A 27,451-nucleotide genomic window follows, 5' to 3' on the forward strand; every position below is an offset into this window, starting at 1 on the left:
TTTTGAATGAAATTAAGGAAACTTTTCGATAATATTCAAATTTTTTGGAAAGGGGTCAGTAACTGGAATAATGTAGAACTAATGACTCAAACTGAATCCCAGTGGTCATCGATTGTGTAGTGGTACATGCTTGTGTCATTCACAGTTGGCCTGGCGTTTCATTGCGGGATTTCCAACCACCATGAAATTTTGTGTCAGTCAGTTCTGGGAGTCCAAAGTAAATTCTACTAAAACTTTGGCTGAGTTTGGTAATTGGTAATCAACATTTAGGGACTACTTGGGAGTATCCAATCAGAAATTGATTTCAAAAGAGCAAAAATGAATCCAGCATGAAATACGATACTGCATCGTTGTGTCCTGTTCAGGTAAAGTCACAAATGCAGCCTGGCAGTGCTTAGCAAAAAAAAAAAAAAAAAAAAAAAGTGTTAGCATGGAAGTCAGTGCTGCACACACCCGTGAAAGCATGAAATTGTTAACTTAGAATTTTATTGACGCAACATATTCTAAAAAAGTTGGGACGTGTTAAAAAAAAAAAAAAAAAGTTGAGAAAGGCTCATCAAACAACTATTTGGAACATCCCACGCTAACCTTTCCGATGGCGACCTTAAGCTCCGCCCCCTTAGCCATGTCCCACAAGCTTTAAAAATGGCTGTTGAACAGAACATGTTTGAAGTCAATTCTCTATCACGTATTCCAGATAATATGGGTGTTTTTTTGCCAAATGCGTCAAGAGTTGTCCAAGAGGGTTTTGCAGCGCGGTCTCAACTATTTCACGCAAAGATATGTTTACAGAATTAAGATTTTGGACGGAGCAGGACGTAATGTCAGAGTTACAGCTAAACGTTGGCGATCGATGCATAAACGGCTCACCAACTTCATATTGTAATCCAACAGGATAAAATAGTGGAATCGTACTGCGCATGTAAAGCAGCGTAAGTACTTTTTACTTGGAAAGATCACGAATAATATCATTGTGGTTAGAGTGTGTATTCATTTGACTTGGGTTGTAATGGAACCCAGTGCCCTGTCTTAAAAGTCTGATGCGATACAAATGGGACAATAGAAATTTCTCTTGCATGACATGGCGCATTTACGTATCACTAACCCGACTCTTCGGCATAAAACATTACACACTTCATTCAGCAGGTCAGTGATGCGCTAACAAATTGAAAGTTGTTCTCCTGCAATGTTTAAAGCACTGATAATAATTGAATCAAACTCAGAGAAGATATTTCTCACTCACTTACCTTCAAACATAACAGCCTTGTGTTTATTATCCACATTTATTTGTACGTGCGCTCTTCCGCGAGCCTTAACCCATCGACACTTCGTCAACTGTGTTTTAGGCTTTGGAAGATGAATCAAGCGGGCCCCTTGTAACCTAGCCGGATATCTTTCAGCAGAATTGCACGTTCCCCAAGCGCATCTGAGGACCATTTTGTTCGTAACGTTAACTTTTCCAAGCGCACGCTAGTGACAACCAGTATTGCTTGTGGAGAACATGGCGGCGAGAGGGGCGTGTCAAGCCAGGGGGTGAAGGCAATGCAGCTATCTCATTGGCTATTACTGTACGAGTTATTGACAGGTCAGAAAGGGTCTAAAAAGATTTTCTCCTGAATTACGGTCATTCACAAGCAAAGATGGGAAGACACTCACTTCTTTCTGAACAGACATGAGAAAGCATCAACTAAACATTGGTTGAACGTGATTTGCAAATCATTGTATTATTTTTATTTGCAATTGGGTTTTTACTTTTAAGTCAGTCATTTTTGGGGGGGGAAACAGGTTTTAAGTTTCTCACACATTGAGCTCCCCCGCACCCCAAAAAATCTGCAAGGGTTCAGTAAAATCTACTTTAATACACTTTGAAACAAGAGTACAACAAAATAGAATATACTTCAAATGTTGAATAAACAGTTCAGTCTGAACACAAACTTCGGTATTTTCCCTCTTTTTTAGATTATCAAAAAATGAAATGTAGGTGTTGGGCCAGCGTGACGAGGGAGAAAAAAAAAAAAAAAAAAAGAGACCTCTTAATTGACCTGGGAATTGAAGACTGACATCACATTCAGTATACATAATACATCTGTTAGCAATTTAAAAAGATTGTTATATACATATTCCTATCGATATTTTATCTGTGACATGGCAGTGGGCACTGGCTCAAAGTCAATGGTCAATATAAAAAAATAAAATTTAAAAACCCTCACTGAACATTCTGCAAAGGACAGCGAAATCTGTCAGGCTCGCAATTCTGATCCCACGGAGTAAAAATTGAGATTAGTGCTTTAAAGCGTTTGATTTCATTACCTTGATTAGGACCAGTAAAAAGAAATTCACCTTTACATATTTGATGGACATTTGTTGACAACTAATTAGCCCAAAAGAGTCTCTGAAATTGAAACCGATTAGTCCTTAGATTTACAAACATAAACCAGTGCTTTTTATCCCAAAAGTCACAGCTACGCTCAAATGTTAGACCCTCTTGTTTCTGTAATACTGTGCTTGGCAAAAGTTAAGAAAACACAAAAAAAAAAAAAAAAAAAAAAAAAAAATGAGTTCAGTTCCTATAATACATGGTGAAAAAGGTCAATTCAAATCAAAGGCTGCTCTGTTATCGTTAGCGCTGTAAATGGTGTATAGTCGCGATTTACATTGATATTGTTGTATAGACTCTTTCGGGATCATGTCGCACCACACACACACACACACACACACACACACACACACACACACACACATTTTTGATGTGCACACTGACTGAAGTACAAATTGCTGGTTTAAAAATTGCAAAAGGAAAAACTTGAATCAATTTCCCTCCCAACAAATGCATTCTTGCAGTTGCACTGTCTTTTTTTAACAGATTACATTTCCTTGGAGTTCTGTTCAAATGGGTTCTAGTGTTTCCGTTTTCCGAGTTGAATCCATTCCCCCCTAACGAGGCTTGCTGATGGTGACTGTAACCGTAGTGATCTGGGTTGGTCCCATTCAAGTTTGTGTTCCTATTTTTTTTTTTTTTTTTGTGCGGTCCTATTTGCATGTCGGCTCCGTGCGAAAAGTTTCACTTTACAGGCTTGGCTTTAGAAACACTTCTGGCAGCAGTATTGGAGGATGAAGGTTTCAGGACCCCACCCCCCATTAAAAAAAAAAGCCTTGAGGAACCATTTAAAGTCTGTCAAATTGTTTCTGGTTATCACAACAGTAATAAAAATAGTTTCATGGACAAATGACTGACTTGGGGTCAAAAAGAAGCGGTCGGTCTGTCGATCAACACTCGGGCTCTTCAGTCTTGACCACCTCGGGGGCCTGCAGTTTGATGAGTGCGTCCGGCGGCCCACTCTTCCCGCTCCCTTGATTCTGCGGGACTGCGATCGTCATGGGCACTCGCACCGCTTGGACCGGAACGCCAGCGGCTTTGAGCTCGTCCCCTGCAACCACCAGCTCGGAACCGTTGAAAATCCCGCTAATGATGTTGGGCTGCGGCGCCGCGGCCCGGTCGGCCGTCGATACAGTCCCGCTGCCCGCTGTGCCGCCGCCCGACTGTGACACCATCAAAGCCTGTTGTTGCGCCGGCACAGATAGTCTCATCACCTGCGTTCCTGACGCCACACTGACCGGGGTCAGGGCCTGGACGGTCAACGGGCTTCCCAAGAGGCTGATGCCGGGCTTGGTTGCGCCCGTTGGGGTCTGCAGCTGACACTGGGTTAACTGGTGAGCTGGGATGGTGATAATCTTGGCCAGCTGGACAGTGATCTTCTCACCATTTTCTGCTGTGGCTGGGACCATAGTGGGCATGGTCTGGATCACAACCTAGGGCCAACAGATACAACATAAGGCCTGGGAGGAGAGAACAACAACTGCAGTTTTTCAATAAAAGTAACTTTTGGACCCAAACTTCCCCCCCGCCAGAAATTCATATTTGGAGAACTGCATGCAAGCAAGTCTGATAAAAACAAGCCAGTGACATGTTACTAACATCAGGGAAGTGTTTGAATTTTTAGAAAAGACATTACCCCAGCTTTAAAGGGGAAATCCAGTGCTTTGCATGAACGGTGTATCCAATAGGCCATGAAATATGTACCCTATTTTGACAATGTGATGTTAAATCCTCTCTCATTTAATAGTGTCTTGAGAAGATTTTTTTAATCGACAATTACAAATTTTCAGGGGCGCTGCCATTTTCGCGAGTCACATGACCTACGTGCAGGGATGTGACGTGTACCGTGCCGCAACAAAGGCTCGATTACACGGGACACCATAATGCCTAGCGTTGATTTCTCGGATCTATCCTCATCTGATGAAGAAATAGCAGTATCGGTTGATCGGGAAGACGGACGAATACTTCCATACAGATTTCAACCGGTGGCTGTAATTAATGTTGAATATTCGGATGGTTCTTCGGACAGGAATGACGAGGTGTCTGACGAGCGAGCTCCGGCGTAGGGCCGCGAGCAGAGCTTCCAGGCGGCAGATGCCGGTAGCCCCAGACGCCGAAGCTAGGCTAAAGGCCTCCGGCACTGCCAAAACTCGGCTAACGGCCTCCCCCGCCGCCGAAGCTCGCAGCCTATCTTCGGAATGACGTGGAGTCTGACGAGCGAGCTCCGGCGGCGGTGGAGGCCTTTAGCCTAGCTTTAAAGGAGAAATCCAGTGGTTTGTATTAACAATGTATCCAATAGATCATGTAATATGTACTCAACCTTGACAATGTGATGTTAAATGCTCTCTCATTTAATAGTGTTTTTTGAAGATTTTTTAAATCGACAATTACGAGTTTTCAGGGGCGCTGCCATTTTCGCGAGTCACATGACCTACGTGGGCATATGTGACGTGTTACGTGCCGTTCCAAATGCTCGACTACATGGGACACCATTATGCCCAGCGCTCATTTCTCAAATTTATCCTAATCTGATGAAGAAATAGCAGTATCGGTTGATCGGGAAGACAGAGGAATACTTCCAAACAGATTTGAACCTGTGGCTTTAAATAATGCTGCCGAGTGAGCTCCTGGCTCGGCGGGGAGTGAGCAATCAGCGCTGGGCATAATGGTGTCCCATGTAATCGAGCGTTTGGAACCCTCACGTAACAAGTCACATCCGCACACGTAGATCCTGTGACTCGCGAAAATGGCAGCGGCCCTGAAAATCCAGAATTGTCGGTAAAAATCTTCTCAAAACACTATTAAATAAGAGAAGATTTAACATCACATTGTCAAAATAGAGTACATATTACATGACCAATTGGATACATTGTTAATGCAAACCACTGCATTTCCCCTTTAAATATGTAAATAGTGGAAGCTTAAAATCTCTCATGTAGGTTAGCAGACCTTCTGTTGAGAGTTGGTGCCTCCAGCCGCAGCACCAATCGGAGAAGCACTGGACAGGAGCGTAGTATGCCCCGCTGCACCAGTTCTCACTGCCGGCTGCTGCATTGCAACCGTCGAGATCTTCTGGCCCAGTGATGTCATAACGACCGGCACCTGCATGGCGACCCGTAGTGTTCTGGAAAACACAGGAGAGAAATTCAGCGTTGAGTGTGTTAAGTTCCAGGATGATGAATCCTTTGATCCTTGATTCTTACCTGGGCCCGGAAGCATTGGAAATGACAGCCGCCTGTTGATTCCGGCTTCCGTCTCCCGACGTAGTCGCGGTCCTCGAGCCGCCCGCCGCCACGGTCTTGTTGCCCGTAGCAACAGATTGACCCACGTTCCCTCGGTTGCCACCCCGCAGGATGTTGGGTTTTCTGGGGGACAGCTCGGGAGCCTTCAACATCACGTCCGGCGGCTGAAGGATGCGCTCGCAGGACGCCGTCGTCTCAGAGTCCGTCGGGCCTTCGCCGACAGACATGTCGTCATTGTCGTCGTCAATGATCACAATGTTTTTCGGCATCTCTTTAAACTGGTAAACCAGACGCTGGCCCTCAACTTTGGCGAGGATGCCACGCTGGTAGTAATATCTTGAAAATGACAACATTTGGGGAAAAACGTGTAAACAGACAAACAGCTCGCCGGAATAGAGGTGGGCATCACAGTGGGTCCCTTACCTGAGTGCCCGTCCCATGGTCTCATAGTTCATGTCGGGCTTGTTCTTGTGTTTGCCCCACAGCTTGGACACTGCCTTGGAGTCCACCAGCTTGAAGATGCCCTTCTCCCTCTGTGTCCACTTAATGTACCGCGGACAAGTGTTCTTGTCCTGCAGGAGGTCCAACAGGAACTCCCACAAGTAGATGGTGCTTCCTGCTGGAAATCAAATCCGTCAAATCTGCGCGTGGGTCTCATCCAGCTTTGATTTGACTCTTCGTCTACAGTAGTCTTGATAACATTACCTTTGCCTTCTCTCGATTTCTTCCTGAGACCAATTTCAACCGAGCCGTTAGAATAGGGCTGATGCGTTTTTAGTTTCCGTCCAACTGGAATGAAGATTTAAGAAGAAAAATGCTTCAAATTTGCCTGAATTATTTCTAAAGTTCAAAGCCAGATCGTCGGGGTATATTGGATGCAATCTTTTACATCTGAGGGACATGATTCTGACCCCCACTACTACAGGTGCCCACAGACAACTTTTTTTTCCATTTTAACAAAAATTAAACAATCTGGAAGGCTGAGGAATACGCAAAATATTTTTCTTGATGCATAAAAACATTGACTTAGTGCTAAGTACCATAATTCCCGGCCTACAGAGCGCACCTGGTAATAAGCCTCCCCCCCAATACATTTGTAAAGGAAATACCATTTGGTACATACATACGCTGTAGCTGTGTAAAAGCCACCAGTGCCCACATTGAAACAAGAGATATTTACAAAGAAAGACGGTCCAGAGAGTTTAATGCTAACAGGGCCAGTAAAAAAAATAAATCACTGAGACACGGCAGTAACACGTTAGCACAGTGCTAACATGCAGGGCCGGATCAGTAAAATTCACTTCCTTGGCACATATATTCCACTGGTCTCATTCTTACCTTTTTCACGCAAGTGCCCCTTGTGGCCGTTAGAAAAAATAAACAAATTAGCTGAATCACCGCATAAATCACAGGGTTGAAAGCGTGTGAAAAAAGTCGTGGCTTATAGGCCGGAAATTACGGTACATGATGTAGAAATGTAGTAACCGACGTTTAAATCATTGTAATGGAGTAAAAGTACCGTTACTTCTTAACCACAGACGTTGATTGAGTGGTTTTTCTGGTTTCATGAACTCAAGGAATTTATCCAAAGCAGGTCCTAAGTGCACAGTCCCTAGCATATTAGTCCACCGGGAAATAATATTCACAATTATATCTGTGTGGATGCTGGACATGTGGAATAGATCTAGCGCTGAAGTACGAAACAACAGCGACCGTCTCGCCCCAGAAAAAAAACTCATTGAATCTGTACGTTTCACATAAACGGCCAATTTGGAGTTCATACTGGTGAATTTCACCAAGAGGCGACTGATGTATAAAATTGGATTGTGCAACTTCAACCACCCAGGGTGAATTGACGCCTCCGTGGATATTGTGCAATCCGCGTCACTGACCAATCAGAGGCTAGAGATCTGCATAAACCAAAGCCCCTTTTTGCTCCCGCCATTTTCTCTTTAACAAAAAATATGGTTAAGAGGTGTAGTCACGGACTTTGTAATAGTGACGACAGGTATCCTGAAAGGCTAGTTGGTGGAGTTCGATTTGATTCAAAACCGAAGACCCAGTTCTAAAAATGGCTTCGATGGATCAAACTTTGTGGAAGACCGCATCATCAACTAAATCCATCTAATATCAACCGGAACAGATATGTTTGCACAAAGGTATGCCTTATATTTGATTTTCAATACATGTCTCGTATAAATGAATTCGAAGTTCTTCGCTAGCATAACACTGCTGCGTGTGAACGATTGACACACTTATTCTTTGTTGAGCGATATTTAGCGATGATCGGACTGCACAAACGTGTCGCTTTCTTGCCGGCTCGCGGCCGAAGCTTATTCAGACTGTGTTTGCACGAAGATATGCCCTAAATTTGATTTTTAATACACGTCTCGTATAAATGAATGAGACTTTCTCCGCTAGCATAACATTGCTACGTGTGAATGATTGAATGAAATCAGAAGCATGGCGTCTCTCTCAGTTAAGAATGTATTGTATTTAGAATCTATAATATATCGTTGATTTGAATGAAATGAGAAGCATGGAGTCTGTCTCAGTTCAGAATGTATTGTATTGTATTTGCCATTTTTACTGTTTGTCTTACGTCAGCGCACGTGGCATGACGTCACTTCAGGAGGCGTGGTTAAGTGCCCTGTACGGAGGGGTCAATTCAGCTTGACTGCCAATGAAAAGTGTATTGGTTGACCACGAGGTGGTGCTATTGGGGTGCTTTTAAATCACTGAACCCAATTATTCTTGCTCACTTTAGTGCTTTCTGAACTCAAAAAACGACAGACCTTTAAGAGTCCGTTTTAGACAAATTGTTCCAACACTGCTTCGGTTTGTCGTGTGAACATCACTGTTTGCATCTACCTCTCCTTTTCCTGACAGGCGCATGGTCCCGTTCCGCCTCTGGCTCCTCGATCAGGGTACCTAGATCTTCATCATCGTCGTCGTCGTCGTCGTCATCATCGCAGCAGGCCTCCGTCGATATCTCAACTTCCGTCTCGGCGATGTCCGGACGCATGGCGGCATGAAGGAACTCTGGGGTTGCTACATACGGTGGGATGAAAGCTTCTAGACAGCACAGGAGGAAAGAAGAACCCCGGGAGAGATCATGTGAGCTGGCTGGAGTGACCTTTTTATTACAGCCGTTACTCTGGAGTCAAAGTGAATAAATCCATGCAAATAATAATAACAGAACATTCTATTTGTAGAGTATGTCAAAATAAATAAATAGCAAAGACATTGTGCAGAAAACAGGTAACAAAAAAATAATCAAGTAAAACACAATCGTACCAAAATAAGAATTAGAGAAACAACTTGGGGAGTGGAAAGAAATCACTAAATAATGAAAGCAGAGCAGAACAAGTACGTATTAGTTAGTTCCAAAATAGTTTCGAAATGTAATACTTCTTTTCAGTTCTATAAGACATTAACAAATGATTAAATATGACTTTAATCAGGCTTTGCATTTTTCAGGAAAAGCTAGTCGGTCATCTATTTGCCAAACCCAAATGTCGAATGTGCCGGTCACTAGGGTACTCAAATGCAGCAGGAAAATCAGACTTATAGAAAATTACATATATTTACACTGTTGATGGAAAAAAATGTAACGAAAAAAAAAAGATGGTATGGCGTTAATCTCGCGGGACTGTGGAAACTACATCCTTGCACATCGTTCTTACATGAAAAGTTGCCTGTCGGACTGTTGTGAACTGAGAACCGCCTGTAAAACCCAAACCACTATGACCTTTGAAATGCAGAGAAAGGATGGCTGAAAACTATTACAGAAAAATAATTATTAAATGACATGTATGAAGACAGCAAAAGGACAGATTTGAATCCCAAAAACAGGTAAAAACAAACGCTTCTTACCTGGACTGCAGTCTTCTCTGACACTGGATGGTGAGTCCATGTGAAGCAGAGCCTCTGCAGCCTCGATGGTTTTGTCAGAGCAGTGCACGTTGATGCCATGGACAGATGCCTCGACTAGGAATACAAAAAACACAATCCATCAACCGACAAAGATTGAAGGAAAGTTTTACAGAATAATGGCGGCACAGTGGACGACTGGTTAGAACATCTGCTTCACAGTTCTGAGGACCAGGGTTCACCTGTGTGGAGTTTGCATGTCCCCAACGTGCCTGCGTTTTTTTTTTTTTTCCCCTACGGATACTCCAGTTTCCCCCCACGTCCCAAAAACATGTGCGGTAGGTTAATGAAAGATTAAATTGAATATCAGTTATTTTTATGCACCCTGCGATTGGCTGGTGACCAGTTCAAGGTGTACCCCACCTCCTGGACACAGTTAGGTGGGATAAGCGCCAGCACACCTGCGACCCGAGTGAGGATAAACGGTACAGAAAATGAATGGATTTACATATTGATTGAGGTTGGTGAAAAAAAATAAAAAATAAAATCCACGCGAGAGAAGCGGTCAACTGCAAGGTGCAGGTAGGTTCAAGCAATGATTAGGATCATTTTAAATGTCCATTAAAGTTTGCTTCTTTAGTAATGTTTGAATAATTATATTTAGGATTAACTGTGGAGTGAAAAACAAATCTTTGTAAAAAGAATAAATGACAATGAGGGATTTATAAAATAAGGGCTGCCTTTCCCCATTCGGAAAAAAACTGCCAAAGACAGAGTATTTCTCATGTTTTTCCCCCCTTGACAGTTAGGACGTCCATTACTATACACAATTGTTTAAAAAAAATACTGAGTATTTGGGGCTCCTGAGAAGACTGAAGAACCCAAGAGCACATGTTGCTGTCAATCAATGGTGGGAAACACGAGCCCCTGTCAGTGCCTGCTCTCCATGTTTGGCAATTGCACTCGAGCAATAGGTAGGGCTATCTTTAGATTAACCCACTCATCCGCCCAGCTATAAAACACACACGACATGACGGTAGCTCGCCACCATATGCCCAACCACAGGAAAAATGTGCTTTAAATTAAAAACAAAACGCAAACAGGCCAGATAGTTGCAGCGCAAAGTGGCGTACCAAGACAACACGCTTTACACGATGGAGCTACGTGAGGCATAAAATTAAGAAAATATTTCACTCAATTTGCATCAAATGTATGAGAGAATAAACTATTGCTATTTTACAAGTTGGGAATATTTATAACTAATGCATTTTATCGGTAATTGCACCGGGAACTGCGGCCGAATGTGACAAAAAGTAGTGCAGCGTCCAATGACTTCCGTGTTTACACTCCTAAACCTTTCCCTCCACTTCTCTTCAAATGAGCGTATAAATCCAGCTGTCACTCAACAAGCACACCTCCGACCATTGGCTCAAGCCTTTACTGTGGACCCGCCCACTGTGACGTCAAACCTACGAAACCTATGACGCACTCCCGTACGGCAAACGCCATTTGGTTACAAGCTTGTCAATCAAACGCGCACCCCACTCCCTTCACGGAATGCTTCCGCCATCAAAATAGGACTTAAAACGTTGACAATTTCGATTCACGAGGCTGTTTTGACTTACTCTTCCTTCAAGTAGTCATTATAATTTCACAACCCGGGTGAAATAGCAAATGTTTAATCCGTGGGGTCGACGGCTTGAAGTCGCTTTAAACACCGAGTAAGGGGAGGAACGCGAGAGAGGGGGAGAGGGCCGCCCCACGCTGCGACTACAGGCGACACAGCACGATAACGGAAACAATAGAAACGCTCAATTGTACATCGACAAAAATTAAGAACCTTTGCACTTGTTAGGAGTAAAAAGATGTTCATCCAATCATCACATTCCAATTACCCGGCAATATTCTGATTAAGGAAAATGAAGGGAAATGTATAACGCATTATCGGAACAAATGTGCTTTTGAAAAATCGTATGCAGTGAAAAACGAAAATTTGGGTCATCAAAGTTGAAAAGGCAGCGAATGGTAAAAGTGTGGCGAATTTCAACTCCTAAAACTAAACCCACATGTCTTCCCCGTCAGACAGCGTGGCAAAAGACGTAAGACAGACAACAGTTTTGCACTTCCTGGTTTTCCAGCGCCGCTCCGACACATTGCTGCTCAAATCTGCAAGACGCCCGTGCAAAACAAACGCAGTGCACACGGACGGCTGCCACGCGGTCGCAGGTGTGCTCCGTGTAGTTTCCCCCTTTTCTAAACGGGCTTAAAGAATTCGCGGAACGTTAGCAAAGCGGCGCAGGTTGCTACCAAGGTGATCACTTCCTGATAGTCCTCCATTACTCCGGCAGCCTACTCTGCAGAGTGCGCGACCGCGGTCTCCGTTAACACGAGCTTCGCGTTACGGCAAGTCTCCGACTGGGTTAACAGTGCACAACTACACGTTACCGGCTCGGATGAGTAGATCGAGCTGGTTTGCGTGCCCGTCACGTTGCGAAGTCGCCATGTTTCCCCTTGCTGAAGCTTCACATTGACTTCTCACTGAATTGGACGGGAAGCAACTCTCTCAAATCACTCCGCCGCTCGTAGGAAATCGTCCAATTCAAAAGGGCAGGCAACGACACGAAAGATGTATTCTTCCGCCGCCGACACAGGAAATCCTTCCGTTGCCCTCGCCAATACGTCAACTCGCTGCAGCGAACAAGCTTTTAACCCCATCGCACAAAGATGCACTTTTAAAGTTGACTTCGACATTTTCTGTACGACAAAAGAAAAAGCTTAACAAGGTATTTCTATTTGTCTAGGAGCTGCATACTTGCACATAAATCAATGTCCAAATAGATATCACATACGTAAAACGAAATATAATTTTAGAAAACAAGTCACTTTTGCGTACGTATTTCGTGAACATATAATTGACAGGTCACTGTTAAGCCGTAACAAATGTACAATTTGTAAAAAAAAAAAAAATAAATATTTTACTGATTGTAACAGATTTTTTTTTAAACTTGAAGTCTTATTTTGTGTTGCACACTACATAGAACAGAATTACACAGATTAAAGTGTACTAAGAGCGATGCCAACTAGGAAAAGGCAGCCAAAGGATTGGTGCATTTCTTGGGTGCAGGTATACTGCTCAAGGGCAACTTGACCGTTGGCAGGAAGCAGACTAGCATCTCTCAAATAACTAGTTTTTATTCTTTTTTTTTTTTTTGTCATCCGCAGCATGACTGTAACCGTGAGCCTCCAATTCCAAAGCTGAACTTCTGACAGATGAGCTACTGCAACCCCTGTGTTGTCATGCAGATAATCTTTTGATGTGGCCTCATGTCCTTTTCTAAATGTGAATATCTCTTCACAACACAGTATGACAGTAAAGGCAAGTTAACAACTGAGACAGTATCTTAACGGTAAATTTGTCACATTATAGAGCTGTAGGTCCGTCCATCCATCCCTTTTCCCACGCCATTTCTATCACCTATCCTAGTTGACTTTGGGCGAGAGGTGGGGTTCCCATTTGACTAGTTGCCCCACAGTCGCAGAGCACAGAGAAAAATAAGTCATGCTCACATTGACCCATATGAACAGTTTCGAGTCTTACAGGAACCAACATGCATCATTTTGGAATGTTGAGGAAATTGTAATAACCAGAGAAATGGCATGGGCAGCGTGAAAATGCAAACTCTAAACAAGAAGGCCCATGTGCAGAGATTCAAATGATCTACCACCATGCTGGTGGGACATCATGTTGTGTAAACGTACAATAAAAAAAAATATATATATATGTTCCAACCTGGATTTTTCATTTGAATTCCTGCACTCTATATGCCAACTCCAAACTGTATTGAAAATATACATCTACGTGTTTATATTAGAAGAAAACAATTATTCAACTGGTCACATACCTCGACTTACATTCAAGTTAAAAAAATGAAATAATTTGTAACATAAAAATTCATCCATGTCTTCTTTGTTTCTATGTACTCTTATATTGAATGGGACGGCACAGTAGGCTCAGCTGGTAAAGCGTTAGCCTCACAGATGTGAGGTCCCGGGTTCAATCCCGGACCCGCCAGTGTGGAGTTTGCATGGTCTCCCCATGCCTGTCTGGGTTTTCTCCAGGCACCTAGGATTCCTCCCACATTCCAAAAACATGCAACATTAATTGGACACTCTAAATTGCCCCGAGGTGTGATTGTGAGTGCAGCTTTTTGTCTCCATGTGCCCTGCGATTGGCTGGCAACCAGTTCAAGGTGTACCCCGTCTCCTGCCCGTTGACAGCTGGGATAGGCTCCAGCACTCCCCGCAACCCTCGTGAGGATAAGTGGTGAAGAAAATGGATGGATGGATTGAATGGGACAACCATTCCAAGTTAGAGAGGTGGAGTCTATCCTAACTGTCTTTGGGTTAGATGCAGGGTACACCCCAGAATGATCATGAGTCAAACACAAAACTGAGTTTTTCCACATTCACACTTATGGCCTAAGACACGTTTGTAGATTTTGTCAGGCGTTTTTGTCCCTGGACAGAACCCCCACAAACACATAGTGCACATAAAAGCCCCACACAGATAGGCCTAAGTAGAGAATCAAACCCAGAATGTCTCTTCTATGCCCACGAACAGTAATTAATCCAGCTTCTTAAATGTACACTATAACTAGTCTACCTATAAATGCCTTTCAGACTCATGACAGCACTGAACTGCAACTCTAACTCCATTATTGGCAGGCACCTTGCCCACAAGATGGCAGTGTGTATCTGTAATGATTAATGATGGGTGTATTCAGGTCAAGAGTCTAAAATTTGCACATGCCACATATATATTACGTACAGCTGTAATTAACACATGTAACCTTCCAGCAGAGTGAAGGAGCTGGTCCACGACGCACAAAACCCTGACCAAGGATCAGATCGTGGTAGATTAAGTGATGATTTAGGTTATATCGCACGTAGGTGTGAATGTGAGTGCGAGCGGTTGTTTGTTTATATGTGCTCTGCGCTTGGCTGATGATCGGCAGTTCAGGCTATTCCGTACTTTTCACCCGGAGTCAGCTGGGTTAGGGTCCAGTACACCCGCAACTCTCGTGAGGACAAGCAGTACAGAAAGTGAATGAAGGAATGTATATTCTTTCACCACACACAAAGTGAAATATTTCAACGCTTTATTTGTTTCTATTTTGATAATTATGGCAGAAAGACAAAAAAAGTATCCAATATTTCACGTGACAAAAAGGGTCTTAACCACAGAAATGCTGGCCTTGTGAAAAGTATATTAAATTAGTATGCCCTCAGTACTTAGTTGGGCCTCCTTTTGCATGAATTGCAGCACCAAAGCGACAGTTCAGGTGTTATCGTAGCCCAAGTTGCTTTGATATTGGCCCTCAGATTGACTGCATTTCAAGTTTTCCGTTCAGTCATCTTCCTCTTGACAATACCCCATAAATTTTTGTAAAATCACAAATCTAATCAAAAGCCTTTATCATCATCATTATATGACTGTGCACACGCGGTAACGACCGCTACTCCACAAGGTGCTTTAACCGATATAAATACAATAAATAAAACGTTTTAGATTTGAGGTAAGGTGACTCAGATAAAATATTTACAAACAAGGCACAGTTACTGTTAAAACGAACTAAAAAAAATGAGGCGTTCAAAGTCTTAATGCCCAGGTCCAGGAATTGGGCAATGGAGTTGAAGTCAAACGAATTATCAAGTAATGTTTGTTCTTTGGCTATTAACCTAGGTACTGGTGGTTTTGGCTTTGTGGCAGATGGCAAATCCTGCTGGAAAATACTGTAGCAGCCTTGTCTCAAAAAAGCCCCTCGACAGTGGGCATTTAGTGGTCTTGAATTTCCTGGTAGCCAGCTGCGTTGATGGTGGACTTGAGAAAAGACAATGGCGCCACACCAGCAAATGACACATCTCCCCAAAACATGACTCACTGTGGAAACGTCACACTGGACTTGAAGAAGGTTGACTTTTGTGCGTTTCTAATTTTCCTTCATCCTCGATTTCCAAATGAAATACAAAATTTCTTCAGAAAAGCGGACTTGGGACCACTTGGGAACAGACCAGTACTTTTTCCTCATCAGATGCTCCTAATGTTTTTGATTCAGGAGATGTTTCCCGCATGCACTTCTACAGTTGTACCCCATGTCATGCAGACGTCTGTATGTGGTGGTTCTTGATGCACTGACACCAGCCTCAGTCCACTCCTGAAGAAGATCCCACAGATTTTTTGAATCACCGTTGCTTGAGAATCCTCTCAAGGGTGCAGTCATCGCTGTTACTTGTACACATTTTCCCCTTCCTCTTCACACTATTTATGTACTTGTATACAGTATTCACCCAGCTTCCTTTCCATTTTCCTTTGAGAGCTTTTCTCCTTATTGAGAGTGTCCACAATGGTTTTCTGTACAACTGTCGAGTAAGCAGTCTTTCCCATGATTCCAAAACCTATTAAGACACACTGAGGCCATTTAAAGCCTGAGGAAAACCTCTGCAGTTATTTTGGTAAAAGTAGTTTATAAGATTGGGACACAATGTTGAACTTTATCATGTTGTTCTAATTTTGTGAAATACTGGAATTGTTCTTTTTTTTTTTTGGTCTGTTTTCCCCACTCTCCTTTCTGCCAAAATAGTCAAAAATGAAAAAACAGCTTGAAGTATTTCAGTTTGTGTGTGATGAACTAATATAACAAGTTTCATTTAAAAAAAAATATTGAAATACATTGGTTTTCCCTTGATATAAAATTTGTGGGGACATACCTGTGTACTAGGTTAATTGAAATCTAATTTGCCCATAGGTGTGAATGTCAGTGCAAATGGTTGGCGACAAATTCAGGGTGTGCCCCACCACTCACCCAGAGTCATCTGGGATAGGCTCCAACATGCCCGCGACCCTATCGAGGGTAAGGAGTATGGAAAATGAATGAATGATTACCTGTATAGGTGCCCAATGGTGTATTTAGGAGATGTATGTATCGCCAATTTGGGCATTTATGATGCACTCAAATTGGGCGCAATCTAATAAGTGTCAAATTTTTATCCACATTTGAAAGAGGCCTGACTTCATTCAATGCAACATGGGGGGGATTAGGGTTAGCGGGGTTTTAAAGACTTTGCAGCCAATCTTGTTGGTTGATTTGTGAGATTTAGGTGTAAATACAGAGGTGCCTTGAGATACAAGTTTAATACATTCCATAGCTCAAAATAATTTGTATCTTAAATCGTCTGTTCCCATGGAAATTCAAGAAAATGCCATGAATCCATTGGAGGCTTCCACAAAAAAGAAAAAAAAACATACAGCAATGAGATCATTAAATATAATTGAAAATTAAAACAGTTTTTGTCACACTGCAGCAATTGAATGCTGCTCCTCCTGGTGTGCCTGGCTAGGCCACCTGGAGGCATATGAGACAGAAAATCTGATATATTGTTCCATGAGGAGTTATTATGAATCTCAATTGTTCTAGGTAGTTCTTGCCACTTTGCAGCAACCTGTCATATAGCATTTGGGAATGTCCGAACTAAAAGTCCGGTGAGACTCAGATTAACATCTTCAGTCCTCTCTGAGCTCATCAGTACATCACTAATATTAGTTGTTCTATGCATATATTGTCTGAACCATTTGTGTTCAAACTGTCGCTTTAAATGTTATACCATTGCAACATACACGCATTCAACTCGTGGGGGCTTTCTCTTAGCAGTTAACTGGCTGTTTTAAATACACAAAGTGTAATTCTGTTTTTTTTTGTTTTGCTTGACAATAAACTTTAGCTTGAAGACTCATTTTTTTGACAAATTGTTCACTATTACCAAACTGCCACTTATACAGAGATGAGTTCACTTCCGCCATGAAGCGATTGTATCCCAAGTCGGCACTCACAAGTCAAAGTTAAAAATAAAACGGTTATACCATGTTTTTTTTCCTCAAATACCTCGCCAGTCAGATCACTTGCATCTTTAAGGCACCACTGTAATCGGAATTATGTCACTTGACCCATGTAGTTTAAATCCATTTTTTTAGGATGGAGTTCAAGTGAAAGAAATGCAACAATGTTGGAAATTGTTGCGTTCCTGATGGGTTCTATCAAAAATATTTTTTCATATTTGTAAACTATGTAAAAGTACTTTAATACATGAGTTCTAATGGTATAGTAGATACCTTTAAAGATTAATTTTACTGAATAACTGATGTCTCTCACCTGTCCCCATTTCTGACTCCACAGCCTGCTCATTGCCCACTTCCTGCATTATGTACAATTCGTTGCCATACATGACCACCTGGGCTGGGCAATTGGGGTCCTCACTTAAGATGGCACTCGGAACCTCCTCCACGATGACAGCTGGGTAGTTCTCAGCATCTCTTCCACCCTCAAGCTCTTCAACTTCACACACGCCCTCCACTTCTCCCTCAGCCTCCAGGTCCACATCCAACTCACCATCCTGCTGGGACATGAAGCAAGCAAGACGATCAAAAATCCAAAACTAATAGGGAGACAATGAGCAAGTTGATATTTGTTTTTTGCTTAACCAACCTGTTGTGGGTCTTCCACAGCTGTGACGTACTCCACCACGGCCCCACTACTGTCAACCAGTACCACTGAGGTCATGACTCATGCTCCACAGTGATAGGCAGTCACAGTCTGTGACGCCCCACAGCACCTCTGCTTGGTGGCTTCCACCGCTGAAGTCAAAGATAGGGCCTGAAAAGAGAAGACTTGACTCATAACATTTACGTAATAAAATGAAATAACCAGAATAATCAAGTGAGTTCTTTCAAAATACAAATTTAAAACTTATCTAAAGTAACTTTGATAATCCAGCTACCGCATTCCTTGCAGTTCAAAGCATGCAGGGGTCACTTCCTTTTGGCATTTGCCAGCAGGAAGTGCCTGCGTGCTATTACAGGGAAACTGCACTAGTAAAAAGCAAAGTCATCCGCCCAAACAGACACAGTCTCCACTGGTAGATCAGTGCAGGGCGGACTGGAACCACAAAAACAGTGGAAAGACCCACAGGGCCCTCAGTTCCTGTTATGTGACATTCTGTGGGATATGCAACAATACAATCTGATGGTCCAAATAGAGCTCGTGCACGTGACGTCACCATTTTCACGGCGCCATATTGCTGGTCAAAAAGAGCTGCTCGACAGTGTGGGGGACATTGAACTGGAGCAGAATATTCACAATGCCCAAGACAATTAAACATGATGGATACTGGTATTTATAATGCCAAGTTGGCTAATTTGAGAACAATGCGTTAAAAAAAAAAAAAAAAAAACGAAATGGAGTAATCTCCAACGTACACGATGCGTGTTGCGGCCACACGTTAATATTCGGTAAACCTCAACTCGACAGACTTTTTTTATTTTATTTTTTTTAATATACATTGTTCTCAAATGGGGCGGCACGGTGGATCAGCTGGTAAAGCATTGGCTTCACAGTTCTGAGGTCCCTGGTTCGATCCTGCACCAGCCTGTGTGGAGTTTGCATGTTCTCCCCGTACCTGCGTGGGTTTCCTCCAGGTACTCTGGTTTCCTCCCACATCCCCAAAACATGCAACATTAATTGGACACTCTAAATTCCCCCTAGATGTGATTGTGAGTGGGGCTGTTTGTTTCCATGTGCCCCGCGATTGGCTGGCAACCAGTTCAGGGTGTACCCCGCCTCCTGCCTGTTGACCGTTGGGATAGGCTGCAGCACTCCCCGCAACCCTCATGAGGATAAGCAGCAAAGAAAATGGATAGATGGATGTTCTCAAATGAGTCCAATGTGTATTTAAAAAAAGAAAATAAACCATCAGTCACACAGAGGTTTACCAAAGTTCAACGTGTGGCCACAGCGCGCTTCTGTGTACGAGAAGCCGACTCGCTGTCTTTTTTTTTTCCCCAATCATAGTTAATGAATGCGAGTTTGTGTAAAACCAGGGGTCATTTGTATTTGTATTGATAAAATCTGAGTGGCTCCATCACTATGTGGGATTTATTCTTGATTGAGAACAGATCCAGCAACGAAGTATTTGTGTTGGTCCAGATTTTTCTACGCTTTCAAACTCTTCTGTGTAAATCTCGCCGACTTACTCACCAGATCCATGTGTAGATCCAGTTGTCCAAGACAAGCGTAAGCGGGTTAACAGTCCAATTTCTTATCGGCAGAAAACATCAACTCCGGCATTAAATATGGGTCCTCTATACCTTCGTGTATTATCACCTTCTAAATGTTAAACAGTATCGGACAAAACTCTGAGCGTCGTGCTATAAGACATATTTTCGAGTCGTCTCCAACCGACTTGGCATTGACAAAATGTTTCTTTGACCGACACTTCCAGCTACTGACGTAATTTGATGACGTAGGTGCACAAGCGCAATAAAGGGTATAATCAAAATTCATATCATGCCTTCTGACTACAAGCATTTTAAAGAATGGATGGATAGCATCAATTCTAATCTTACTTTTGTTTCTGCAAGAATAATCATTCAATTAGTCATTACACTAATAACCACAGCAAAAATAAAATTCAAAATTATACTGTTATAATAGAGAAATTATTTAAAAAATAAAATTACAAATCTAAATTGAGTAATTTGTCTCTCTTTGAAGCACAATTAAAGAAAGAAGCACAATGAGCACATTCAAATAAAAAAAATGCTGACAAATGCATTATTTCCACATGAGAATAGTTTTTAGATCACTGATTTGCATGCAATTTTTGGTCAAAATACACTATTCAATTGAAAATACGGTATCATATTTTCCATTCATCCATCCAGTTTCTTAGCCGCTTATCCTCACGAGGGTCGCGGGGAGTGCTGGAGCCTATCCCAGCTGTCAACGGGCAGGAGGTGGGGTACACCCTGAACTGGTTGCCAGCCAATCGCAGGGCACATGGAGACAAACAGACGCACTCACAATCACTCCTACGGGCAATTTAGAGTGTCCAATTAATGTTGCATGTTTTTGGGATGTGGGAAGAAACCGGAGTGCCCGTAGAAAACTCATGCAGGCACGGGGGGAACATGCAAACATAGGACACACGTGGGTCCTGGATTGAACCCAGCACCTCAGAACTGTGAGGCCAACGCTTTACCAGCTTATCCACTATGCTGTATCACATTGTCATGTAAATCTTTTTTTTTTCTTCTAATAAATCAGTTTGTCACTCATGGAGGACAACATTGGCACTTGTTATGAAGAGTACAGATTTGTTCCTGCCCCGAGTAGTTAGATTCTAAAACTCCAATATAGTAATATGTACAGTGTAGTCGTTGCCATGCAGCTAAAAAGACAACAGTGACAGAATTATTTGTTGAAGAGAGTGACTGAGGACATTGGACTTGAACATAAAACACTACAGACATATGTGACTTTGGTTTATTCTGTCTGCAGTAAGACTAAAGGTTTTACTTTTGAAATTATATTGTTATAGGATTTGTGGGCCCCCGCCAAATATTTTTCGAGGGTCTTATGTGTATCTGGGTGTGTATGTGCGTGGACCCTTGTGCATATGCTACAATATATACATATTGAAATACCTTAACAGAGTGTTAAGAGAAAGGGGAAAATGTCATCAAAAAAGGTGCACAAGTGACCATGATGACCGCAACCTTGAGAGGATTGTTAAAGGGGAAATGCAGTGCTTTGCATGGACAGTCTATCCAATAGGCCATGAAATATGTACCCTATTTTGACAATGTGATGTTAAATCCTCTCTCATTTTTGTGTTTTGAGAAGATTTTTTTAAAATCGACAATTGTGATTTTTCAGGGGCACGGAATCTAACGAGCAAGCTCTGGCGGCAGGCCGCAAGCCGAGCTTCCAGGCGGCGGAGTCCTTTAGCCGAGCTTTTGCATCGGGGCTAACGCCAAAGCTCCACTAAAGGCCTCCCTCGACGTCAAAGCTTGGCTCACGGCCCGCACCGGACACCAAAGCTAGGCTAAAGGCCGCCGCCGGAGCTCACTCGTCTGACTCCACGTCATTCCCGTCCGAAGAACCATCTACGACTGCCGGCCCGGAGCTCCCAAGGGCCTTTGTTTCCGACGTCGCACATAGGCCTCAGAGTAGTCAGACTCCGCATGATTCTGCCCGAAGAACCATCCGAATATTCAACATTAATTACAGCCACAGGTTCAAATCTCTATGGAAATATTTTACGTTTTCCCGATCAACCGATACTGCTATTTCTTCATCAGATGAGGATAAATCCGAGAAATCAACGCTAGGCATAATGGTGTCCCATGTAAATCGAGCATTTGTTGCGGCACGGTACACGTCACATTCGCGGACGTAGGTCATGTGACTCGCGAACATGGCAGTGCCCTTGAAAATTCGTAATTGTCGATAAAAATCTCCTCCAAACAAAATTAAATGATAGAGGATTTAACATCACATTGTCCAAATAGGGTACATATTACATGACCTATTGGATACACTGTTCATGCAAAGCACTGGATTTCCCCTTTAAGCAACGGTGATTCAAAAATCTGGGGGCGCTTCAAAAGGAGTGGACTGAGGCTTGTGTCAATGCATCAAGAACCACCACACACAGACGTCTGCATGATGTGGAGTACAACTGTAGAATTCCATGTGGCAAATAACCAAATGCAACATCAGAACCGTCTGTGCTGGCCGCAGGACAAAAAGTACTGCTCTGTTCCCAAGAGGTCCCATGTCCTCTTTTCAGGTGAAAGTAAATTTTGTATTTCACTTGGAAATTGAGGACCCAGGAGGAAAAAGGGAGTAGCACTAAAGCCAGCTGCTTAAAGTGCAGTGCAAAGTTTCCACAGTGAGTAATGGCTTGGTAAGCTGATGTATTTGCTGGTGTGGCTCCATTGTTTTTTTTAATCAAGTCCGTTGACAACACAGCTGTCTACCAAGAAATTTGTGAGCACTTTACGCTTCTCAGTGCTGACAAGCTTTTTGGAGGCAATGATTTTATTTTGGCACCTGCCCACAAAGCCCAAACTACCAATACTTAGTTTAATATATCGGTGGAACAACAGTACTTGACTGGTCAGAAAACTTGCTGGACTGACAGCAGCACTTAAGCAGCCCAAGAGCCTCACATGCACGATCTTAAACAGACCAAAGCACATGGTTCCAGTAAGCCATGTCATTTTGTCTTCTTGTCCTGAGCAAACTGATTGGAACGTCATCTTTAGAAGAGGCTTCCTTCTCGGATGACAGCCATGCAGATAAATATGATGCAGTGTGCGGCATATGGTCGAATGCTGTCGCCTTTCAGACTGAAGACCCATCCCTTCAACCTCAGCAACAATGCCGGCAACAAGCATATGTGAATTTTCCAAAGAAAACCTTTTGGCAGTCTAAACATCTTTTCTCACCCATGGCAAGCAATCAGTTTTATTTAGCTGCTGCATGGTTCTGTCCAGAAATTAATCTTTGGGGGCAGAGAGGTCAGAGGTGGGGGTGGCTATCTGCTCAGCTGACTTTTTGGTCAACGCATGCTACATTTCACTGAGACGTCAGATTGCATCAAGAAAACAATGTGCCCGTCCCGAGTGGTAGATCCTAATTGTATTCTATGGAATGCTGATATGGAATAGTTAATGTACAGAAAACTGGGACAAGCCAAACAAAAACATGGATAAGAGACCAGAAATTCAGGCTGGACTTGCAGGTAGCGTTATAGAACCTGCTTGACAACTGCAAGCACAATGGTTCAACCACATTTCTAAACTCAAACAGAAAGGTAATTTTCACAAGTATTTGTAAGTATGGGATACTTGCAGCTCAGTAAATATGAATTTCTACATTACCTTTTTGCTCATCTTTAGAATAATATACTATTATTTGAGTCCGGAGATGCTCTCATTTTCTCAGTTAGCTGCTACATACCTTTTAACGGATTAAAAAAAACGTTTCAAAGAAAAATGTCTATTGTTTCAAGGAATTTGTAATCGTCTTGCTCAAGACAGCTACAGTTTGGCAGAGTCATATGTGCTGGACAACATCATCTACGATTCCAACAAGAAAAATTAAAAGTCCGTCAAGTGTACTTACAAAACAGACAAGGAGCACTTCTGTAAACACCCTGTTCTTCCAAGATTGCATCATACTTTCCCATCCTTTCTCTGCCCACCTCACATCCCTCCATCTCCTCACTTTGCCTATGTCGTGCGCATGCTGTGGTGGAAGGAGCGGCTCACCGCTCCATACAGCCCTGCCTTCATCACATGATGTGGGTGGAACCAACACAGTCACATGACTTTTCAACAACAGCCCTTTTGTTGGGAGCTACTCGGTCAACTGGCAAAGACACAACGCCCTGCCCTGTGCCCTGCAGTGGCCTTGTCGCAACGCTCACACAGACATACAATGATGACACAGCGAGCAAAAACAAGTTTGACCTCAGACACCAACCTGATACTAATTGGACAAATGTCATCATTAAGCAATACTACTACTGTGTCACTTTTACATATTTCAACTCCCTTAATTTTATTTATTCAGCACAACAGATTATTTTTGCATTCAATTGTAACACACAGATACTGCCCCTGATTACTGACTATACTCTTAAGGCAACATCGGCCATTGTAACAGTATAGTATTGCATCATGGCTTTTTGAAGACATGATTACCGTATTTTCTGCACTATAAGGCGCACCTAAAATCCTTTAATTTTCTCAAAAGCCAACGGTGCGCTTTATAATCCGATGCGCCTTATATATGGATCAATATTGAGCCTTTAGTGCAGCTCCATCCTCTACCGTAGCATCTATTCTATGCGCCTTATAATGCAGTGCGCCAAATATCTGAAAAAATGTTTCAAAAGAGGCCATTCATTGGAGGTGCGCCTTATAGCGCAGGAAATATGGTACTTGAAACTTGCAGTTTAGATCAAGTCCATGGTTAATGTTCACCTTTAAACTACTGGCTCAGTCCTTTATAAGTGCAACCCATTCACCATTTACGATTCCTTTCTCTACTATTGGAGAAAATAATATTCAGTTAATCAAGTCATTATCAGGTTATTCGTTGGAATTAGAAGGATGCTATCACCTTCAAAAACATCAAAAGATCAAAAACAAGAAAATACACAAGCTAATGGCAACAATTCCTGGACACCATGCAAATAGTAAGGATCTTTGAAATTAAATCAAAGCAGCCTTAGATGCTGAGTAAATTCTATGAACTTTGGCTGATGTAAGAAGACGGCCTGAGAATCTTTAATGTTATGCTCTCCACAATGCCAGCATGACTCAGGACCTCAGTGTTCAAAGTTGAGACTTTCTACATCTTCGTTTTCATTATGATTCCCAGTCCTGTGTTTGTGGGGAGTGGAGCTTCACAGGACTATTTTGGGGGTTTGGACATGCTTTATTCTACCTAAAAAAATGCAAAGGAAAACTGGAATCTGCTGGCTGGGTGCTCACTGTCAGGCCATGAAATGAACATTGACAACATGGTCATTTCTATATCGCAAAGGAAAACAAGAGCAGGAAATCCTTATCTACTAGCGCCGTAGCATTAGTTTCGCTATGAAACGGCCAGTGACAACTGAGCAAAACATGGGCATCTAAACTAAGTAAGTTTCTTTCAGCACGTCCCGTTAGGGGTCACCACAGCGTGACATCTCAGATGAATGCTCATATTTGTTTGGCACAGTTTTTACGCCGGATGCCCTTCCTGACCCAACCCCTCTTGGGGAGTAAAGGCCCCAATGATCACAAAAGTTGTCGGTATTTTTTTTTTTTTTTCCTTAATCGACCACTTGTTAACTGCTTGTTTCACCTCTAATTTGTATTATTGATTTCAAGTTGTTTACTTCATTGTTGTTGCTTCCCAATGTCGCCACAAGTCGTTTACCTGCCATTCGGGAATATGTGTTTCAAGTGTTAAGTTCATCTAAACGAGGTGACATTGCATTGGTCAAAAACAGATCATATCAAGGATATATTGATATTGAAGACCCTCATCTGCGTCCTGAAAATAACATCAACGTTCTTGTTCAGAAGAATCACCAGGTAGCTAAGCAGAACCCAACATGGCATAGTTGAACAGTGGTTGGTTGACTGAAAGACGGCCTGGTCGATCATTTACCACAAAGCACAGATATGACAGTGTCACTCACAAGTTCTCGAGTTCTTCGCCCCCTCTACATAATTCAAACTTTTTCCACTCACAATCAAAATTCATACTTCCATCTTCATCTCAGATATTCTGACCAATGAGATATTAACACTAATGCCTATTTACCGATTTCACTGATTTTCTTCCATAGATCCACACTTAATCTGTTCCCAATCACAGTGACAGAGGAAGCTAGAGTTCACCCCTGATTGACATACATAATCCATGAAACAGTTTGTTACAAATCTTTTTTATATATTAAAACTTAATTTGTACAATAATGTGCACTGGAGCAATACACAAGAATAATATATCCACTCAGAGCATAAAGTATACGCTTAAAAGGCCAACTTCTTGCATCAGCCAAAGTTCATACAATTTACTCAGAATCTAAGGCTGCTTTGATTTGATTTCAAAGATCCTTAGTATTTGCATGGTGTCAAGGAATTGTTGCCATATGCTTTTGTATTTGCTTGGTTTTGATCTTTTGACGTTTTTGAAGATGGCAGCATCTTTGTAATTCCAACGAATAACCAGATAACTTTAATGAAGATTAAGCGCTTGCCCTAGTAGGCACCGGTCTTCAGTTCCCACAACAAACAAGAAATATGAGATCGTGTAAATTAAATAGGGTCGTTGTGTGCCGATCAACGTTGTTAAAACTCTTCCATTAACCATATTTCCTACTTTTTTTTTGTGTGTTTAAATAGGCTCGCCATTAAAGTGACGCTCGATGGTAAATTGACAGCAACGTCTTGAATATATCGTAAAATCAGAATCTGAACATTCACTCATATAAACATGGCTGGCTAACGTTAGCTAGCAATGTTAGCCTCCTGATAACACCGAGCTGTCAAAAAAAAATGAAAAAAAAAATACAAATAAATCACGTGCGTGGTCAAAAGTGCCGAAGGATGTGCAGCTCGCCTACCGTCAATTTCTGTCTTTTCTGCAGTCTCTTGTCCGGCTAGAGAACTTGAATTCCGCACAACAAAACACGTTAGCTGGTCAGCCTCTGGGGAGGTTGCTGACTTAGTGAGCTCGTGTGTTTACGGGGTTTGTTTGTGGAGCCACATCCAGCGAAAGCTAAAGAGGAAGGGAAGGGGCTCCATGGAACAACACACAGCCAGCGTTCTAAGTACAGTACACGAACAAAGACTCCGCCTGGCCCGGAGGGCGGAGGTGGGGGGGCGTCTTTTTAAACCGTTGCAGACTGACTCTCAACCAGAGTTAATCGACTCCGTTTGTTCAGGCAAATAAACACAAGTGACGTCACAGCGCAAACTCATCCTACCACATTTGCATGTCATGGCTGGTGTCACTTTCAATGACAGCAACAAATGATCATTACTTCTTGATTTCACTTCAATCATATTAATATTTTAGGTACTAACATCTTATTCGGGTGCCTTTTTTACTTCACACATTTGAAAACTGAACTTTCAAAATAAACTCTTCTATTTTTATATACAGCGGATGACAAGACACATCCTGGGATTGTCTCGCGTCCACCACAACTTGACTGGTTCTGGGATAGCCAAGGGACCGTTTTCAAATCTTTTTTGTTTGTTTGTTTGTTTGTTTGTTTCACGTCAGGCATGAGTGACTGGGAGTTGATAACTGATTTTGTTGCCACTCCCAGTGAAAAAGTGACTGGAGTACATCAGTGACGTCACTGGCCACATATGAAGGCATTACACTTTTTTTCATTTGCAGTCCTTTTGTTTTTCATTCTGCAAATATATCAATTGTATTAATAATATAGAGAATTGATGAAACTATTAATACTGTGTAAATAAATGCTACTTAATTGCCTAGCCACAGTTTTTATGTATCAAGTGTGCATCCAAACACAATGGATG

General features: G+C 42.4%; 1 protein-coding gene across 14 annotated transcripts; it reads right to left on the reverse strand.

Moving 5' to 3' along the window:
* Positions 1-1,839: 1,839 nt before the first annotated feature.
* On the reverse strand, positions 1,840-26,861 carry LOC133506009 (ETS-related transcription factor Elf-2-like). Of its 14 annotated transcripts, none has more exons than XM_061829679.1 (10): positions 26,521-26,861; positions 18,033-18,200; positions 17,805-17,943; positions 9,496-9,609; positions 8,491-8,691; positions 6,325-6,408; positions 6,043-6,238; positions 5,581-5,955; positions 5,327-5,501; positions 1,840-3,810 (listed from the first exon to the last, which is right to left on the reverse strand). In XM_061829679.1, the coding sequence occupies exons 2-10, from the start codon at positions 18,105-18,107 to the stop codon at positions 3,268-3,270; spliced, it is 1,902 nt and encodes a 633-aa protein (XP_061685663.1). In that variant the 5' UTR covers positions 18,108-18,200; positions 26,521-26,861; the 3' UTR covers positions 1,840-3,267. The 14 variants fall into 14 exon arrangements, with proteins under 14 accessions (XP_061685663.1, XP_061685660.1, XP_061685662.1 ...); XM_061829676.1 differs by having other exon boundaries at positions 17,700-17,943; positions 26,521-26,860; XM_061829678.1 differs by having other exon boundaries at positions 8,491-8,694; positions 26,521-26,859.
* Positions 26,862-27,451: the final 590 nt, after the last annotated feature.

Source organism: Syngnathoides biaculeatus, chromosome 9 (assembly GCF_019802595.1).
Source record: "Syngnathoides biaculeatus isolate LvHL_M chromosome 9, ASM1980259v1, whole genome shotgun sequence".
NCBI classification, from domain to species: domain Eukaryota; kingdom Metazoa; phylum Chordata; class Actinopteri; order Syngnathiformes; family Syngnathidae; genus Syngnathoides; species Syngnathoides biaculeatus.

Coding starts and splice junctions, on each gene's coding strand:
- LOC133506009 (XM_061829671.1), bottom strand. CDS start 18,107: ATGACCTCAGTGGTACTGGTTGACAGTAGTGGGGCCGTGGTGGAGTAC. Junction 9,610..17,699: donor GGAGTCAGAAATGGGGACAG/GTGAGAGACATC, acceptor TTGTATTCCTAG/TCGAGGCATCTGTCCATGGC. Junction 8,695..9,495: donor CAGAGAAGACTGCAGTCCAG/GTAAGAAGCGTT, acceptor TGTGCTGTCTAG/AAGCTTTCATCCCACCGTAT.